General features: G+C 26.6%; 1 protein-coding gene across 2 annotated transcripts in view; it reads left to right on the top strand.

Annotated features, from left to right (window-relative positions):
- The window catches only part of LOC107438264 (minichromosome maintenance 3), a 46,936-nt gene that overhangs the window by 7,386 nt on the left and 18,556 nt on the right, over nt 1-20,994 (top strand). The window contains exons 2-13 of one of the 2 annotated variants that reach the window (XM_043051543.2): nt 626-738; nt 1,003-1,125; nt 5,014-5,099; nt 5,636-5,766; nt 7,272-7,510; nt 9,503-9,605; nt 11,388-11,518; nt 15,203-15,357; nt 16,875-17,083; nt 18,719-18,808; nt 18,895-18,979; nt 20,210-20,336. In XM_043051543.2, coding sequence (XP_042907477.1) covers nt 626-738; nt 1,003-1,125; nt 5,014-5,099; nt 5,636-5,766; nt 7,272-7,510; nt 9,503-9,605; nt 11,388-11,518; nt 15,203-15,357; nt 16,875-17,083; nt 18,719-18,808; nt 18,895-18,979; nt 20,210-20,336 — 1,592 coding nt within the window. The remainder of the gene's footprint in view (nt 1-625; nt 739-1,002; nt 1,126-5,013; nt 5,100-5,635; nt 5,767-7,271; nt 7,511-9,502; nt 9,606-11,387; nt 11,519-15,202; nt 15,358-16,874; nt 17,084-18,718; nt 18,809-18,894; nt 18,980-20,209; nt 20,337-20,994) is intronic. The other variant, XM_016050500.3, reaches the window with a different exon arrangement.

Raw genomic sequence — 20,994 nt, 5'->3', positions numbered from 1 at the left:
ATTTATGGCATATAGCGGACAATATATTATTTTCACATAATTGCCTTTATAAATGAGTGTTGTAAATGATTGCTATTGATTTTGCAACTATATACATGTATTCTTATTGAAGGATGTACATTCATAAAGAAATATTGTAATATACTTATTGAAAATAGTGATACTTACTTTTATCATTATAGCTTGATTTGCAAAGGATTCAAAATTTTGCACTTCTTAAGTGTTAGAAATAAACAGACAAACAAAAAAGCTTGGAACTATTAATAAATTGAAGAACTAAAACGAAGAATTTAAAATGTGGCATTTCTTAAATATTAGAAATAAGCTAAACAAAGCTTTCAAAACTAACAAACTCTAAGTCAAGAATGACTTGACATTCTTCAGTAATGTAATATGCCAAACAAAATGATGCTTGAGGGTGGGTTTTGACACTATGGGTTTTTGACAGAGGGGTTTTTGACATGACGGTAAAAACCATGGTTTAAACCGGTAAAAACCGTCATATGTCAAAAACTTGCCAACTCTGTTATAAATATTAAATTTTTCTTTGTTTTCTTTTTTATCCTTTGATTTTTTTTAATGTTAAACTTGTTATTAATTTTTCAAATTTCCTTTCTTAATTTAGAGTGACCAAGGAGTTTATAGTCAACTTGCTAAAGACTTAATATTGAGGAAAGGAAGACGAATGCTGATAAACGTAAATGACCTGCGAAAAAAGAATCCTGTCAGATGTCAAAGGTCCTAATTTTATTCGAAATGTTTTTCTTTTATAGTGATTACCCATTATTGTAGTAATAAACTTATTTCTTGTCATCCTAATTTTATGTTATAATCATAATGCTCTTATGTTGTCTTCATAATGCTCTTATGTTACTATCTTCGTATTGTTCTTATGTTGCTTATATATATTGTTCTACCTCATAATGTTCTTATGTTGTCCTCATTACATGTTCTTATGCAACTTCCTGTAAGTTAGTAAAATAATTATGTTTTATTTTCTAGCCTGTTGAATTCTTCTTTTGAAGAGTTTGTGGCATTTCAAAGAGCCTTAAAAGAATTGATTTCAGCTGCTGATCCGAGCTATGCCAAAGATATAGAAGAGTTTTTTATTGCACTTGAGGGAAGGTAAATTAATAATCAATTGTTATATTTTCAGTATTAATATACAAATCTTCTACTTTTCTGCAGAATCACTTTATTTTTGTCCAATATCCTTCATAAACTTAATAGTTGAAAAATTTCTGAAATTTGATTTATTAAACTAAAAAGCCATCCACAAATTGTTCAAGTGATTAAAGTATTTTATTTACCTGTTATATTTCTAAATTTTTATGACTCTTGAATAGCGATTTAAAAGAAAAGAAAAAAAGTTTTCACTCAAATTTCATAATTGTGTCATATTCTTATGTATTCTTTTTAGAAGATTAAAAAAAAAAAATTGAATGATAGAGATAACATGATGAATAGCATTTCTCAAAAATATCTTAAGGTGTTTATTTTTGTTTTTTAAAAAGCCCTTAATAGTGCTTTTTTCAAGAGATGTTTGTAAGAAATGCTTAATTTTTGCTTTTTAAAAATTAGATTTTTTTCCCCATGACAATTGTTGTCAAGAATTACATAGGGCATTGTTTTGCTACATTCCATTCTACATTTTCGTAGTTTATTTCTTTGTACCGATGTTTATATTGTGTGCAAACTGTTGTTATTTTACGTGTTAGATGGTCCTCATGCATGTGTACTAAACTAAATTTAGTGGATATAATTCTTGCAATTGCATACAGCTCTGCTGCATTTTCGAGAGATTTTTGTTTTAAAGCTCCATCTTCTATCTATTGAAATAAAAAGAAATTTCTTGAATTTTTTTATCATTAGAATCAATTAAACGTTGCTAAATCTTTTTTTCCTAATGGCAAGTTGAACTTTACTTATTTCTTCTTGTTAATTTCTTCTTTTGTAACTCTTCATAATAGGTATGCTGCAGAGTTTGTTGATTTAAATCAAATGATTTTTTTGAAAAAAATCATTGATTTAAATATTTTTTTTTTATTTATATTTATTAATAGTACAGTACAATCTAAACTGCGCAATCGCTTAGGAAATGTGAAACCTGGAAATTTTTTTAATTTTTTTTTATATAGTCTGTGTCATTAAATTAAATAACCCAGTATTAGAATTGTGCTGTCTCTTTTATCAATAAGTATTTTTTTTCTCATAATATGTTTACAGTATCTTCAACATTATCAGATTTTCACTAAAGAAATTTTGTAAAAATAAATTCCAATGAGTGCATAGATTTTTTAAAAATTTTTTTTAGCTTAACTTATCTATTTTGATATAGGATTAAAAATGAATGTTTTAATGTAAAAAAAAAAGAAAGCACAATTTTAAATTAAAATCAAGGTTTGCTAATTGAAAATTTGTTTTAGTAGTTAAAGTATTCTTTAAATTCTTTATTTCATCTAGTCTTTAAATTTCAATCATGCATTTGTTTCAAAATGCTTATGCATTCAAAGCTATATATTATAAGGAAAAATTGTTTTAGTTAGAGCTTCTAAAATATTGTTATAATATAGTTTTAATATTGATTTAACATTTATAAAGTTTTTTAATCATAAATCAAGATTCTTACAGTGTATTTGAATGAAAAAAAAACTCTGATTTAAATAAAAGAAAATCTGATTTAAACGATTCCAATTTAAGCGAACTCTGGTATGCTGATAACATTCTTGCACGTTCTATTTGTACATTAGTACATACCACAATCCTTGAACTTGATTTACGAATCATTCACTAATTAAGTATTTTCATGCTGGTCCATAACAGTCAAAAATTATAAAGCTTCCCCCTTTTTGTTATTTGATTTAATAAAGAACTTGATCGGCTTGGAAGAGAATTCCTCCAGACTAAAAGTCTAGAACTCCCTGCTGCGATTGCAACAAAGCAGAGTACGTTTTTATAGAAAATTGAATATTTCCTATAAAATTCATATTTCAATTACTTTTATTTTTGCTATTTCTTGAAGTGAAAAAAAAATAACTTGATTAATTGAGTAGCAATGAGCTTGTTTTTCTACATTTATTTTTATCTGTTATGTGTTGATTTCTTGTTTATTTGTATGAAAGAGTATTTTCTTTAATTTCCACAAGAAAATGCTTTTTTTTGTATCAATTTTTTCTGACTTATAATTGGGATGAAAAACACTAAATTTTAGACTATTTATTTGTTTAATCTTCCTTGTTAAAACTTTTTAAAAGATGAAAACTTTACTCTTAACATATGTATATTGTATGTAATATTACTTCTTAACATATAATCTTTTAAACTTTACATGTATTCATAAAATTCAGAAGATATAAAAATTAAGATAAAAAGTGCCATTTTCTGATTTTTTTTTTTTTTTTTAAGTCTTTTTTTTTTTTCCCAGAAGAAAGGTATTTTTTAAAACTTATTATTTATAGTGTTACTTTAAGATTTTTATTATTTTTTTTTACTGTACGATTAATTTATGAATGGTTATTTATTTTTATATGAATGAATGAAAATATTTTATCTGTGCATGAATTGAGATTTCTTAACTGTTGTTCTTAAAGGATAGTTTACTAAATGTATAAAATATTTTAGGCTCTTTATTTTAGTCTCATTATCTGAATTTGTTATTAAAATGTCTGTACTCTTTAGTTATTTTATAGAAATTAAAAAAGAATAGAAACATTTCAGGAGCAAGGTTTTTTAAAAAAAATTATGAATTGAGACAGACTTTAACATTTTAGAAAATGTATTTAAGAATCAATTCAGACTTCATAATTTTAAATAATATTCTTGATCTCTTTATCATTTGACTAAAATTTCAATTATTTCAGTTAGATATGATGAATACAGCTGTAAAATATAATGAATGTAAGGTCTATAAAAATTAAGTTCAGTCCAAAATGCTTATCACCAATACTCGTTATTTCATTTTGAAATTACCGAATTTTTAAATTTTTTTTTAAACATTTTATAATTATTTAGTCACTTCAAATTACAAATATCAGTGAAATGTTTAATAGGGAACCATTCACTTATTTACTTTTTACTTTTGTAATATGAATGTATTATTTTGCTCTCTCTCTCTGCACATTGGTCTATACACTCTACATCACTATGGTCAATAATATTGTAAATGTTTCTTGTTGAGTATACTTTTCTAAAAAAAAATTTCTTGTTTCAAATCCAAAAGAGAAAAAAAATACTTCCAATAACTTTTTTAAAATAAAGTTTTAACTAATTTTAATTTTGAATTAAAAATTATTTATAATATGTAATTGAATTAAATAAATATTAATTAAAAAAAGTAAAAGAATTCTATATTGAATATATTTAAAATTGTACATAAAATGATTTTATGGTGGTATCTGAAATTAAGAAAAGTGTTCTTTAACTATTAATTTTATCGTGATTGTGTAAAATATTAGAAAGTGTTTTTGCATTATGTTTTGTATTCTGTTAGATATATATAAGAATTTTTAAAAATGAAAAAAATTTTATTTGTGCACTTATCCTAATTAACATTTTTTTTTAAAGACTGTTTAGTTGCCTTAAAAACTGTAACACTTAATTAAAAACTATAATCAAAATTGTCGTTTTTAAAAATATTTAAATTTTTTAGATTATTTCTAATTAATAAATTATTCCTATTGAGATTTTAATAAGTTTTGAAACAACAAAAGTAGAATATTATAATTTAAAGTGCAATTATTGGTTATGTTAATAAAATACTTTTTTTTCGTTTGATTTACATTGTATAATAATAATTCCTAAAAAGTGTAATTTTTATCATAATTTAATTAATAATTTTAAAGACTTATTCTAAAGTTTTGTTACCATGCGAATTTCAGCTCATTATTTTTCCAAAACTGTTGTGCATGTTTGTGATATGGTTATCATAAGTAATCTATTTTATTTTTTTATGAATAATAGTAGTGTATGTATAATTTTTAAAATATTTATTTTAACGTAATGAATTTCTTTTAGTTTTGGCTCTAGACATGTTACTCCAAGAACACTTGTTTCTAGTTATTTGGGTAATGTGGTTTGTGTTGAAGGAATTGTTACAAAGTGTAAGTTCTATTGATTTTTTTGTACAATTATTGTTTTATTAAATTACATGAAATCATTTCTTTTTTCAAGTAACTGTAATTAATTTTCTTGTTGATGGTCAAATATTTATAGCCTAAAGACAAGATTTATTTCAATATAATTTCACCATGTCAATTATTTATTTTTAAAAGCTGCTATTGTATTAGCCTTCATGCTTTTAGTTATTCAATGTGTATAATCGCTCTTGTGGTGATACTAAAGCTATCAGGCAAATTATATTCAAAAGAATATTCTGTTCAACTTTACTCAATAATAGTTTTAAGAATACAATTGTTGCATAAGCATTTAACCTCAAATTTTCAGAATTTTAGGGAAAAAATTATAAGTTGGCCACAACATTAATTTTTTTTAATTTCCATTTAGTGAAAGCTGTGCAAGCATTCAAACCAAGAAGTAGATATCATCTAGTCCTTTCAAAAGAAATAAATTATTATTGAAATCACTGATAGTTTTATGATAACTCTTCCTTACATTAATTTTTTTTCTTTTTTTAAAGGCTCCATTGTTCGTCCCAAGATTGTCAGAAGTGTTCATTATTGCCCAGCCACAGCTAAAACTATGGAGAGGCGTTACACTGATTTAACTACGTATGATGCATATCCTAGTAGTTCTGTTTACCCAACTAAGGTAAAAAAAATTTTCTTTTTCTTTTTTTAAATTAAAAAAATAGGGGTAAATTATTAATTTCGAGACAAATGTTTCAAAATACCGCTGTTGTAGAGTAGAAATTTGTCTTAACTCTGGTTAGTAATACTCTGGCTATGACTGTAGTTGACTCTGTTCCTATAAGTTGAAAGAAGCTGGTATTATAATTATTATTTGTAAAATTCACACTAATATTGAAAATGAAGTGGTCCAATAAGACCACCTAGGTATTTATTTAGTTTTCAAAAACCTTAATATAGTAGACAAGCTTAAGGAAGAAATCTAACTTTAAATTATATAGTTCATGCTATGGTACACGATAAAAATTGCCATCTATATATGGAGTAATAAAACTAATTTTATTACCCCATAATGATTGAAGGTTAGTATTAATGTAAGTTAAATGAAAAAAAGCTGATATTAGTAAATAGATTCAACTATCAATATTAATAAATAGATTTAACTTATAGATAAAAATATTGAGACCAAATATATTAAATGAGGAAAAATATTATAAATCAATTCTAACGAAGTAAAAAAAAAAAAAAAAATCTTTATTGATGTCGCATTGGTCGTCACTATTTCATTTAGAATTTGTAATTTTTTAAAATTGCAAAGCTTTTGCGCACCTGATATTAAGCGTGTGACTCGTAGCGGTAATATTCCTTTTATGGGAGAAAGATACGAATTTCTTTAGCTCTGTTGTCAAATAAAGGGGAAAAGAGTTTTGTTTGTTTTCATTGTTAATAAGTGTCCGGAAAAAAACCTTCTGGTAACAGACTTTTAGACTTCAGGTATGTGACTTTTTACTGAAGTTAGTGAGAAGACCAATTAAAAGTTTAAGCTCTTATTCTTATTTTTCTTTTTGTAGATTTTGTTCCATACATATCCCTAAAACTAATAGCTGTAATCTAAAAAATTACATACCAAATTGTAAAACTTGTTTACTCAAAGACAATTCAATAATTATTTAATTTAACAAATTTTTACATCCTTTATATGTTCAGGTTATTTTTATTCAGAACTCTCTTTTTAATTTAATTAAAAAAATATTTTAACTATCTTTGATGAATTAAATGCCTATTACTATTCAAAACTGTGAGTAAACATAATACATATCATTTCAAGTATGTTTTATGTCTATCAGAAGTGGAAAATATTGCAGTTTTTCTATTTTGATGATTATAAAAATTCCCTATGTGTAAAATATTTAGTACATATATCATGCAACAATTATCATGAAATTTTATATTTCGTGAAATATACTAGATTTTTTCCTATCAGTGTTGGCAGCTATGCAATATGTTTTTAAGTCAGATATATAATTTGAAATAACCTCCTCACCTCTTCGTTAACCTATCAAAAGTCAATCTCTCCCATTAAGATTTCAACTGTGAATGAACATGAAAATTCATACTATCACTCAAAACTTATCATTCAAACTTATGGAGTTGAAGTTCTTTATACTTATTTTATTGTTTTTATAGGATGAGGATGGCAATCTTTTGGAAACTGAATATGGTCTTTCAGTATATAAGAATCATCAAACCTTTTCGATTCAAGAAATGCCTGAGAAAGCTCCCGCTGGTCAACTTCCTAGAAATGTTGATATAATTGCAGACAATGATTTGGTTGATAAATGCAAACCTGGAGATAGAGTTCAAGTAGTTGGAATGTTTCGATGCTTACCAAGTAAAAAAATGGGATACACCACCGGAACTTTCAGGTTTGCTCATATTGCCTTTTGATATTTAAGGCCTAAGACAAGATCCTCAATTGTCAAATTTTTGGTAATTTAAAGATTAGTTAGAAAACTTAGCTGAAATCCTTTGTTTTACATGTCATTAATTATAACAAAGCAATTTTTTGTTTGTTTCCTTAATGACTTTCAATTGATTAGAATTTTTACTCAGTGTTGAAAATTAGAACAAATTTTGTTTAATTTCATGCCTTTTTTAGGAAATATTGATTGTTCTTGCACTAACCCAAAAATATTTTTATATATTAATAGTTTATTAACTAGCAATGTTTGATTCGAGCTCATAGTATTGTTAATGTTTTTATAATTAAAAGCAAAAGAAGTTGCATTGAAAACATTGAAATGTTTTAAATTATAATTCATCTATTATAATTTAAAACATATCTCTTCATTTCATTCATCTCATCGTATTTCATGTATAAATCTATATGATAGTGCTTTAAATTACAATAATTGAGTAGAGCTGTTGAAATGATGTAATATATACATGAGAAATCAACCTAGTGAGCATTATTTGTTTTAACAACTCTCTTAATAGTGTTACTAATCCTCAAAATGTTTTATTACAATGATTGATTTTTTATCCTTCAAAGAATAATTATTTACTACAACATTTCTTAAAGCAAATTAACAAATTTATTTTAGAATGCATTTGAACCTTTGTAAGTTAGAACACTTAAATCTGAGTCTAATAAGTTAGTAACAGTTCTCCCCATAATTAATCATTATTGTCACTTACTTAATGGTGCGCTACTGAATAGTATAGGGATATAAATTTTTCTACTCAAATTGTTACTGGGATTCAGCTTTACTTTCCCAAATTCAAGCTTTTCACTGAAAATTTAAAATCTTCTTAAAGTATTTTCCTTCTTCTAAAAATGTACATAGTTTAAAGGAAATATTCATATTTATTAAAATTTTAATAGATAAAAATAAATGGTCTTATCAATTATCTATAATGAGCGCTGATTAATCATTCGGCAGTCTAACCATCTAAGTTTGCAGTTACTGGAATTCTGTATTGATAGCAAAACTGTGTTTAAGTGTACATAGCCACCACTAGTAGCTACTTGTTACTACAGTTACATATTGAAACCGAAAATCATGCCAATACAGTTTATCAATATATATTTTATTGCTAAACTGTATTTAAGAATATATATACATATACAGAGATGATTATGCTCCGGAAAAAATCCGAATTTTTCGCTAACCGCAATCTGGAATTTTCCAGAAATCCAAGGTCTAGAAGTTTTAAGAAATCATCAATCATATTTATATCTTAAAATTCTTGTATATTTTATTTAGAAATATTCGAACTAGAATTTATAATTGGCATCCTTTTCATTTGTAGATATTTTTTCTTTTAGGATAATAAATGTGATTAGACATAAAAGTAAACTTATTCATAATTATTCATTTAAATTATGCTGCATATAATTTATTTAGAATTTCATATTTTTAAAATATCTATGATTTAAATTTAAGAACACATTAATTATTTGAAATGCATCATTAATTATTTTACTCAAGTAATTTTCAGGAGTTTTTAGTTGGGCTCACAAGCACCCGTGTCTCTCTCTCTCTCTCTCTCTCTCTCTCTCTCTCTCTCTCTATATATATATATNCATTTCATATATATTCATATATTCTGTTGTTTGTTATTTTTGACTTCTTATTCCCCCCCCTTTTTTTTCTCATATGTCTATAATTTTTCTTTGTTTTATTCTTCATTTTGAACTTATACATATATATATATATATAAATAATAATAATAATAATAAAACCACTATCATCTTTTGTGCAATTGCACTCTCTTCTATCCAATTGTAACTACTACTTGTAAATTATACTAAGATTTATTTTTAGAAAAATGATAATTAAGATTTGTTATATTTTTAAATATATATTTAGCAAGTGCAAGATTTTTATTTCATATATAAATTGTTATTTCAACAGGACTATTTTAATTGCTAACAACATTCAACTCTTGAGTAAAGAAGTGTCTCCCCAAATTTCTGTGGATGATGTCAAGAAGTGCAAAAAATTTTCTAAACAAAAGGTAATGAATGACAACTCTCTTTTCTGAAATATCAACCGTCTAATAAATATGCTTAGTCAACCATTTTTGTGATAACTTTGAAATAAAAGTCATGCTGGAAAACCTGTTCCAATATTAATTCAATTTATTTTAGTAGGAATATTCTTTATCTTGAAATAATATAACTAATTTCTGCTTGCTATGCATGTCACAAATATATCGAACATTCCACAACTGTTGCCCATGGGGTCATAGAGATTACGGCTCCACTACCAGAGTTCCCACAGGTCAGGGAGTACAGGGAAAACCTGGAATTGTCAGGGAAGTTTAATTTAATTACTAAAATCAGGGAATAGTCCGGGAATGTTGCAACTTTTTACAAAAACGCGGAATGTTCTGATATCATACCTGGAAAATAACCAGTCTTAAAATTGTCTGTAACAGCAATCAGTTATTGAGATTAGAGTTAATTGATGTTAGCATCGATTGCTATTATTTGTTGTGAAAATTTCACATTTTAGTCAAACTGAAAGGTTCCATTCCTCTTTTAATAATACTTTTTTATGCAGAAAATCTAATATTTCACATTACTAATTAATTGAAAGTTTTCTGATGAAAAAATTGTTCCAATTTTCATTGAAATTTACCTAGTATACCTGAAAAAGTCAGGGGACTTTTTTTTTCGGAAATTGAGTGGGAACCCTGCACTACTTCATGACCGATGGCATAATTGTGGCAATGTTTTTTGTCAGACCGCCTTCACTTCCCAGACAAGTTGGTACCCATTGATTTGAAATTGGATGGGCTTCAAGATGCTACTGAAGATTGAACCCCAGTCCTTTATAATGACACTTCAGTTTTCAGTGCACTAACCTCTGAGTCACCATCTCTGTATCCCTGTCACAAATAATTGTATAAGTTATGCTGAAAGAAACCAACAACACATGAAGGAGAAATGCATTGTATTACATAGAAAAAGCAACTTTATCTAAAAAAAATTGTGCTTTTAAATAAACCGTGTTGATATAGCTTAGTGGTTAAGACACAGAATTTAAGAATTAGTATGCATTGAGAATTACTGAGGCTTTATCCCTGGCGATAACTGGAAGGCACGCAGGTTCAGAACAACATGTACCAGCTCGTTTGAGGGGTAAAAACCACATTGAGCACAATACTATGCAAAGTTGCAATCATAGCCTTTTTGACAAAATTGCAGCTATTATGTCCAATAATGGGCTTTTGCTAGAATGTGTTACTTTACGTGCTTTCTTATTTGAAGCATCAGTTACTTTTTAGAGACTGCAAAAGAAATTATTTGATGTGTATAATTAAAAAACTGAGCAAAGTTATTTATGTTTTACTGTGTTTCTGACTCATATATTTGATCAATATTTTCCAAAAATATGAAACAAAAAGACACATTAATATTGGTAAAAAAATATATTATATTGGGGTAATTAGTTTTTAACAAAATTATGGAACCTTAAGAACTATCATCCCCTTGTCCAATAATGGGCTTTTGCCGGATGCTTTACTTTTATGTTAAAAATGCTTTCTTATTTTAAGCATCATTTAGTTTTTAGAGTTGGCAAAAAAATTATTTAAAACATATAATTTAAAAACTTAGCAAAGTTATTACCTATGTTTCACTGTTACATTTGATCAGTATTTTACAAAAATATGAAACAAAAAGACATATTAATATTGGTAAAGGAAATGTATATTATATTAAGTTAATTTATTTAATTTTTGATTTGTATGCTTATAGTTAAGTGTGATTTGATTTTTTTTATTTTATTTCAGAATGTTTTTGACATATTGGCCCATTCTCTTGCTCCTTCAATTCATGGGAATGAATATATTAAGAAAGCGATATTATGTTTATTGTTGGGTGGAGTTGAGAAAGTCCTACCCAATGGCACAAGATTGAGAGGGTAAGCTTTGAATTTAATTTATTGCTTCAATCTACAAACTGATCCATAAAATAAGAAGATTTACACCTTTTCCACTACAAGATAAAATTACTGTTAAGACTTTGGAACTGAAATACACTGGCCTTTAAACCTCAGGAAACAGCGAATGTCTAAAAACCGTAAAAAAAAACATAATTCTCAGAAAATTAGAAAACACCGCTGAAAAAGAGTGTCATTCTCTAACCCTCAACTTCAAAAATGTTTGAAATATCAACAATGAGGAGTATTATAAACTGTATTCAACATCACATTGGGGGGCAGTCCAGGGTAAATTTGGAAATATTGAAGTAATTATACAGGTGTGTTTTAAGAAAATCAGATTTCTAATTCTGAAATTTTGAAGGAAAATTATGCAAAGGGGTCTGTCCAGGGTAAATTTACCGTTTAGCGGTTCCTTCACGAATTCAACTTTAAGAAAAACGGTAGTTTCACAAAATACTTTTTAAAAAAAGCAAGTTCTCATGCAAAGCCTGTTCTCATTGCAATCTATGAAAAGAGGAGCTGTCTTTTACGAAAAGGCAGCACATGTTTGATCAGATAGTGCAATGTGGTAAGCCTAACAGATCGCTAATGCCATATCAAAACGAGCCTTTTTTCGCTGAGTTTTTTTTTAAATGCAACGACGAGGTTCTCTCTCTATAAACTGTACAGGAAGTCCAAATTCAAACATTATTCTAAACATTTTAACATTATCTTAAACACTATAGTAAATTTATTCTAACAGACCTTTTTTATGAAACATTTTTTTCTCTGTGAAACTATTTTCTGTATGACCTACTCGAAAATGTTCTCATAATGAAAATAACTTTTAGTGCTAGTACTGTTAAATCAGGGATCTGTCTAGGTTTTTCTCAGAGGTACTTATTTTGTGAAAATTTAGACATTATTTGTGAAAAATTAGAAATAGTATTAAAAAATCAACACAAAAATATGGTAAATATTTGGATTTATCGTTACTTATGGGATACAAAAATAAAATTTTAAGAAGTATTTTGTGAAACAACCGTTTTTCCTAAAGTTGAATTTGTGAAAATACCGCTAAACAGTAGTAAATTTGCCCTAGACAGACCCCTGGTTAAATGCATGTTTTTATTAAAATCAAGTTGAAATTTAACTATGGACAGTGATTTTTATAGAATTATAAACTTGGATACAATTTTAAGGCCAAAATTTCACCATAGCAAAATTATTTTTGAATATATGAGGAAAAATGTATAGAAATTTACCAGTCATAAATGATTTTTATTTGCAGTGACAATATTTGAAAATATTTTCTTACTTTACCATATTTTTGTGCTGATTTTTTAAAATAATTTTTAATTTTCACAAATTATGTCTTAATTTTTCAGAAAATAGGTTCCTCTCAAAAAAAACCTAGACTGACCCCTGCACATATAATTTTTATTTTCACTTATTCATTGTAAACTTTGAAATGTTTTAAATTATAAATAAGTCATAAAACTGATAAAGTCATATAAAAGTCATAAAACTGATTCAAGACTTGAAAGAAACTGTCTGAAACCTATCAAATTTGACTCAAACCACCATAAAATATTGTTAGTGGTCTCCTGAACCAGCAATTATTAAAAAGGGATCGTATGTTATTTTAAGTTTCTTGTTTTAATCTTTTTCTCTTTTCTTTTTTACTGACGGGTGAAAGTGTGTACTAATTAGCAACATCTTTTATTTATTGGTTGGTCTTTTGGACCAGTGATATACATTTTTTTAGTTCTTACCCCTAGAAATATATTTTTAAAAATTTATCAAGTGGCACTTTCATTTATTATTATTTTTTTGTTATGGATATTTCAATAAATTATTTATTTTTGAATTAGTAAATAATTCTTATAGATAATTTTGTTTTTCTGAATATCTTACTGATAACTTAACAACGAATAGTAAAATTAGTTTCTAGTTATTTAAAGACTATAAAAAAATTACTAATGCTCTGTTTTGAAGGTAATTTAACAATGTAAGAAATGGTCTATATAATGCAAAATTCAATAAAATGCAAAGCTTTACATTTCAAGTTTTATGATATAAAGATCTTTTACTGTACTTCATTTGTAACGGTAACTTAATATATAAATGTTGCATACAACCAACTGATTTCTTTTTAAAAAAGGATAGAAAATTAAACGGGCATTGATTCTTACTTCAAAAATAGTATAATGAGCAATAGAGTGTGTGTATTTTCATAGTCTGAATAGCTGATAAGAGAATTTTGCAATTAGAACAAACTTTTTTGAAGTAGCACTTAAACGGTGAAAATAAATTATTTTCATTTAGAGTGTCTATCATTCATTAACAGTGTAGTAAACGATTTAGTTTTTTTTTTTTTTAATTTTTAGAAATATATAAGAAAGTAAACAATTACACAAGCTTTTCACTTCTAAAAATGATTTGCTGAAATTTCAGTATTTGTAACACCACAGGGGTTATGATACCCACATTTTTCCAATATTTACATCTCTCTAATTGTAATCAAATTTCGTAAATAAGAATAAAAGTAATTAAACTTCATTCTGCAGCGATTGAACCAGATGCAACCACCATATTGCAAATTGCTTGTATGTGCATTATCTATGTTGAAAAAACAATTTATAAAATGTTTTGCAAAATGTAATTATTCATCATTTAACTGTTAATAACTGACCTAGTAAGCGATTTTCTCTAATACCTGTTGAATATTTGTAATTAATTAAAGTTTTGATTATTAAAGATATTTAAGTTTTTTCTGTGAGCTACCTTTAAGCTAGTAAAGAAATGTAATAACAATGTCGATACAGGTTAGTTATACATCATTTAAAGAATTTTATGATAGTCACGAAGCATTCCAAAGGATACTGTGGTAAGTTCCATGGACACATAATGGTGATTCTTCATTAAAAAAAATAAACTTTCATCATATAGAATAATATGAAATTATGCTAAATCATTTGATTAAGCTAAATTATTTTAATTTTTACTTTTGTTTAACAGTGATGTCGAATTGGTTTCTGAAATTGCAATGAAAAGGTTTCTTTAAAGATAATTAAATTTTTCATGAAAAGTTCAAAAGTTCAGTTTTCACTTGTTTGAGTTTTAATGACTTTTGACCTCACTGACTGATAACGTTTTTTTATTTCCCCCCCCCCTTTCCTTTCTAACCTTGAGATAAGGGGTAACTAACGAGAACATTTGTAAGGTAAAATTACTTCTGCAAAAAGTTTATTTTTGTCTAAATATATTTATTGAGTTATGCTTATTAGACTTTCTCAGAAAATTATGCTTTATAATTATTCAAATTTTAGTTTTGTGTCAAAGTTGTGTCAATTTAATTTCCAAATTGACACTGAAATCTATTTTATCACAAATAACTCATAATTTAAAAAAAAAATCCAAGTGTCTCTCCCAAGTGTTTTCTCTTGCTATTCCTGATTTTTAGTTTAAACTGATTTGAGTTAATAATACTTTCTTTTGACCTACTGACTAACTACTTACATTTTTTTGGTTCTCTAACCTTGCAATAATAGAACATTAAAGAAAATATTACAAAAAAGAAACTAAATTTTCTACAAAAAGAATATTTTTACCCAAATATTTTAAAAAGCATGCTTATTGGACTAGTCTTTATTGCATCATGAAATTATGTTTCATTTTTAGTGACATAAATGTGCTGTTGCTTGGAGATCCATCAGTTGCCAAATCTCAGCTTTTACGTTATGTCTTGCATACTGCTCCCAGAGCCATAACCACTACAGGGCGAGGATCATCCGGTGTTGGTTTGACTGCTGCAGTTACTACTGATCAGGAGACTGGTAAGGAATCAAGATTGTTTTTATATATAAATTCAGATATGCAATTCTTTTGTCATTTTGTGACTTTTAATTGATACCTATTTTTTTTTAAAGTTTATATTTCTCTGTTTCAAGTTTATATTCCAACAATCTAAAGTGGCTTCTCTATAACTCAAAGCCATTGTGTGCATGATTTGTATTTTGTACTGAGCAGGTTTCTACTTTCTTAGCTTATATCTAACACAGCAACATAGTTTCTCATACTAATACAACTAATCATCAAAGATGTTTTGCTGCCATTGAAAATAATAAAAAATGCGAAAAAATACTGATAAAGCTTTTACTTGAGGTTGAATGTTTTATTTAAAGTCTTCATTCAGACTGAGATTTTTTTTTAACATAAGGTTCTGTTATTTGTAAATTGCCTATTGCTGATACCAACAATATCCAAGATATTGTGCTCCAAATTTTGAAGTCCAGGTGATTCCGGGTATGGGACTTCCCATTTTATTTATCCAAGCAACTCCAAATGCTTTATTATTGAATATTTTAGTTATTTTTTGTGATATGACCTGGTAAAAAGTTCTTATTTTTATTTTTGAAATGAATTGAAACTATTTTTAGCATTATTAAGACTGATAAAAGACTTTAACAGCAAAGGCTGTAAAAAGTAACTTATCTAATTATTAGATACATTACTTTATGTGTTATAATAATTAAGGTCTATCAGAAATTAAATCTGTTTAAGAATCCTTCACTATATTATTTAATGGACCTTTTTTTAAGTTTTCTACTTTTAAAACAATTCCTTTCACAAAACCAAATTTTCTGCATGAAAATTTGCATTTTTTTTAAAATTCTAAGCAGTATTATATTTTGCTTGAATTATTATTTGAAATTTGAAAAAAGTAAGCTTCATTAAAGTACAAAAATAAGTAGGGTTGCCATAGGTCAGAGAGTAGAAGAAACTTAAAATCGTCTGGGAATTATATTTTGATTCTAGAAATCAAGGAAGTTGCAATTTTTTACAAAAATTTAAATTCCTACATCATACTTGGAAAATAATCAGTCTTAGAATTGTCCTAAACAGTAAGCGGTTATTGAGGTTTGAGTTAAATAATTCTGACATCTATTACAATCATTTCTTATAAAAAGTTCACATTTTAATAAAACTTTCCTGTTTCTATCCTCATTCAATGATATTTCTTTGCTCACATATTCTAACTATTTAATTGTAAAATCAAAACTTTCTAATGAAAATTGTATGGTATAGATAAAATGCAATCTGGATATTCATTGAAATTTTTCTGATAAGCCTAGAAAAATCAAGGAATTTTCTGAATTGAGTGGGAGAGATCAGATTTGATCTCTTAAATTTTAAAAATTTTAAACTTGTCCCAAAAAATGATTGTAAAATAAGTGTGATATGATCCAAAAAATATTTAAAGAATGTTTTATAGTTATTTTTCAGCTTTAAGCTTGAGTTATATAAAAAATATGAATACTTCAAAATTTTCTGTTATATTTTTTGTTCGCAGGTGATCGCAGACTTGAGGCTGGAGCTATGGTTTTAGCTGATCGTGGAGTTGTTTGTATCGATGAATTTGATAAAATGTCTGACATAGATCGTACAGCCATCCATGAAGTTATGGAACAAGGGCGAGTGACAATTGCAAAAGCTGGAATTCAAGCTAAACTGAATGCTCGTTGTAGTGTCTTAGCTGCTGCAAATCCTGTTTATGGAAAGGTAAGTTTTAATGTTCTTTGGTTCTCAAAACCATACACAAGATTTCTTGGATCTGGGATATCATTTATCTTTTTTTTTTATTTCTTAAAAAATCATTTATCTTTTTTTTGTTATACTTTTAGAAGGTTATAAAAAAAAAAAGAATTGATTAACTCAGCTCTAAAATTTAAAAATAATGCTGCTGTTAATTATGCTATAAAAGGCTAATTTCTTATCAGATGAAATATAATTATCTAATCAGTTGCTAATTATCATGTAATTTTTCATAATAAAATAGCAGTTTTTGTATGTTAAGGAGTTACTATATGTTTCTACTTCCCAGTTATTGACATGTTTCACAGGGCTCTAGTTAGATTAAATTGTAATATGAACATAGTGATTCTAATTGTAAATCTTTATTTTCTTTTCTAAATAATTTAAAAAGTCATGGTTCTGATTTATTTGTTATAAATCACATAACAGTATTTGTTAAAAGAAAGGGATTGTTAATGTATGTTCTCAGTAGTTTTTATTTGCTAAACCACGCAGTTTCTAAAGTAAAAATTGTCTCCTTTATGTGAACTGAAGAAAAATATAATTTCTAGCTTTATTTTTTCAATTGGTAATTTTACTTTTTACTAAATGCTAAGTATTGATGTAATCATTCTTATATTAATAAATTAGTACACAATTATGTGTCAACACATGGTTGTTTATTATCTTAAATTGTCTGGAATTTATTATTAAACAGTTGCACGTGTGTAAAATTTACTCTTGTGGAAATTCAGCTTTTTTGCCTTTTGGGAAATCTCATCCCTGATTAACTAACTATATTTCAATGAAAAGCAATTTCATCGAAAAAAATCTTAGATGTAATTTTTAAATATAATTTTTACAACTTTGAGATCAGCAGATAAGGGCTAGGCTTAAAGTAAATTTTTTTTTTTAACTATGTGATTACCAATTTATTGTGTAAAATTTTGAGGCATTATTTTAAATAAGTTTTACTGATAAAACTTTTGATTCCTGTTATTAGCTTTTTTGGACTTTTGTCAAACTCATCCTTGCATAAAACAGAACTGCAAACAATTAATGTTCTACCTTCAGAATTCAGTTTGCTGTTGATGTTAACATCTGATTTATTTTGTCTTTTTGTTGACCTATCGCGTCAATCTAAACTGGTAAGTTGAAACACTAGAGGCGAAGAGAGGAAAAACGAAAGTAGGAAGGAAATTAGTGAGACATTTTATAGGTTTGCCTGGAAAAAACTTCTTGAGAAGTCCAAGGCCCACCCTGGGCTGTCGAGCCATTGATGATGATTTAATAGGTTTTTATTTCTAAACAAAAGTAAACAAGCAAACTAATATGACTCACTAGTCCAAAAGGGAAGATGAAAGTTGCCATCTCCACAGAAATAGCATGCTTTATTTATTTAATTTTTCAGCAGTTTATATTTAGGTTTTGAATTTTGTGTAAATTTTCAAAGATGAAGCATATTCTGAGGTTACAGAAGGATAGAAATATAATTATTCAAAACTTTTTATTCGAAATATGAATCTTTTCTCTGACAAAAACTCTTTTACTTATTTTCAGAAAATATGTTATGTATAATATGTTTCAACCCATTGGTTAAACTATATTTTTTCCTTATTTTAGTATGATCAGTACAAAACTCCCATGGAAAATATTGGCTTACAAGACTCTCTGCTTTCTCGTTTTGACCTGTTGTTTATCATGCTTGATAAAGTATGCCATCGTTTTATTTCTTTCGTAGATCTCCCCTGATTAATGTGTTTCTCTGCTACAATGTTTAAACTTATTCTTCTCTTTAGATGGATCCAGAATGTGATCGGGAGATAGCTGATCATGTTGTACGAATGCATCGTTACAGAAAACCTGGGGAGATGGATGGAGAACGTGTGTACTGATTTTTTTCTTTCTTTTTAAATTCTAGATTTTCCATGTATTGGTTAACTTTTTTAACCCTTGTGTTATAATAAGAAATAAAAAAACAAAATGAATATGGGGTCAACTTTATCCAACTAATAAAATCTCACGCATAATATGAAACTTTTTGGTTAATTGAGTTCTTTTTAATTTAATTTATAATTGCTTGTATGAATTACTTTGAAGAAACAATTGCTATATCTTCATTTAAACTATTTACCTGCTTTTAAATTTCAAGTAAATAAAAATATAGAGCACAGTATAGTTAATATAAATAATAGAGTTCCCACTGAGTCAGAGGTATCTGTAATTGTCAGAGAATTTAAAGAAAATTTATCACTAATAGCTCAGGGTGGGCCTTGGCCTTCTCAAGAAGTTTTTGTCAGGCTAACTTTTTTCCTGCTTGTGTTTTCCAGTTTTTAGTTTTTAAGACCAAAAGGTCTTTTTCTACGCCATCTATCCATCTCAAATTTGGCCGGCCTCTTTTTCGTGTGCCAACTGGTCTGGCATTGAACTCTTTTTGTGGTACGATCTTTGTCCATTCTGATAATGTGGCCTGTCCATTTTATTCTTTGTCGTTGAATAAATTTAATAATGTCGGGCTCATTACATGAGTGATAAAGCTCTAATTAAGGAAAAATTTAATTTTCAGCTGAAAAAACCTTGCAACAAACCTGGAAAATAATTAATTTTGAAATTTATTAGAGCAATTAATAGTCATAAGTTATTTATCAATTTTCATTATTTCTTGTAAAAAATATGCATTATGTCTATTTTTCTAAATTTTTTTAGATTACCTAAAGTTAGAATATAAATTTTTTAAAATTACTATCTTTTTTAAAAATGTGTTTTTAAGCAAAAGTATATTTGTAGTCCAATACTATTTTTTATTAAGTTAAAATTTCTGTATAACATGTTAGTCCTTCATCTTTACAAAAATAAATAAAATACATGACATAATTTCTACTCAAAAAAGTAACTTTAATTGGTTATTGAATTCTAAAAAAAAATGTATTTCTGATGAAATATTGCTAATATGATAAATTATAGCAAAAATATAATCTAAAATATTCTGGAAAAGTTCAGAAAATTTTGTTTTTAAAATTGAGTAGGGCCCCTAAATACATTTTATTATACATACCTCAAGTTTAAAGTTTCGTAGTCTGCTGTTTTTTTAAATTTGTTTTTGTGTTATTTTAGCTCTGCCTATTCATTCTGCTGCTGATTTTCTGGCCACTAAAGATCCTGATTCTGAAGATGAGCAGGATGGGGAGACACCAATTTTTGAAAAATTTGATGCTTTACTTCATGGATCAAGAGCTAAAATGTAAATAATTTTTTTAGTTTACTTTTTTAAAGTTTGAGGTAGTTACTGTTTTATACAAATTAATAGCTGTGGGTTGCAACTTTTCTTCCTCTCTTTTTTTAGATAGGGTATAAAAGAAAATTCAGCTACTTTAAATGTTAATGAAAAAACATCTTTTGATTTATAAATAATCATAGTAAAATAGACCATCTGTTAGTTTTTAAAATTAATGAATTCATGTCATCATTGAAAGAATTAAAGTTTCTAAAATTTTAGTTCTACTGAATTAATTGAAATGAGTGCTTTTATAATTTTATTTTTTCAATTTAATTATAAAATTATTAATTAGAATAATTTGTCATTTCTAGGGTGCTCAGGTGCAATGCATTTATGTTTTTTATATTGTTATATTTTTAGATTGCTATTTTTGTATAATCTATTTTTTTTTAAGTAATATGGTTTATGAAATAATATTTCATTTAAAGTTGTAGTTTGTTGATAAAAATATTGCTTTATTTAATGTAGCGTTATGTTAAAATAAGTGTAAAAAAAAAGTAATTTTTTGTTTTTCCAGCCATTAGAACTAAAACATGCCTTGGCTATTTTAGTTTATATTTATGTATTAAAATAATATTCAAATTTCTTTCCTTATTTTTCATTGTATTTATTTAAAACAAAA

This window comes from Parasteatoda tepidariorum, chromosome 2 (genome assembly GCF_043381705.1).
Source record: "Parasteatoda tepidariorum isolate YZ-2023 chromosome 2, CAS_Ptep_4.0, whole genome shotgun sequence".
Lineage (NCBI taxonomy): Eukaryota > Metazoa > Arthropoda > Arachnida > Araneae > Theridiidae > Parasteatoda > Parasteatoda tepidariorum.
The sequence above is the reverse complement of the archived record's forward strand: the minus strand, read 5'-3'. Positions and strand labels throughout refer to the sequence as shown.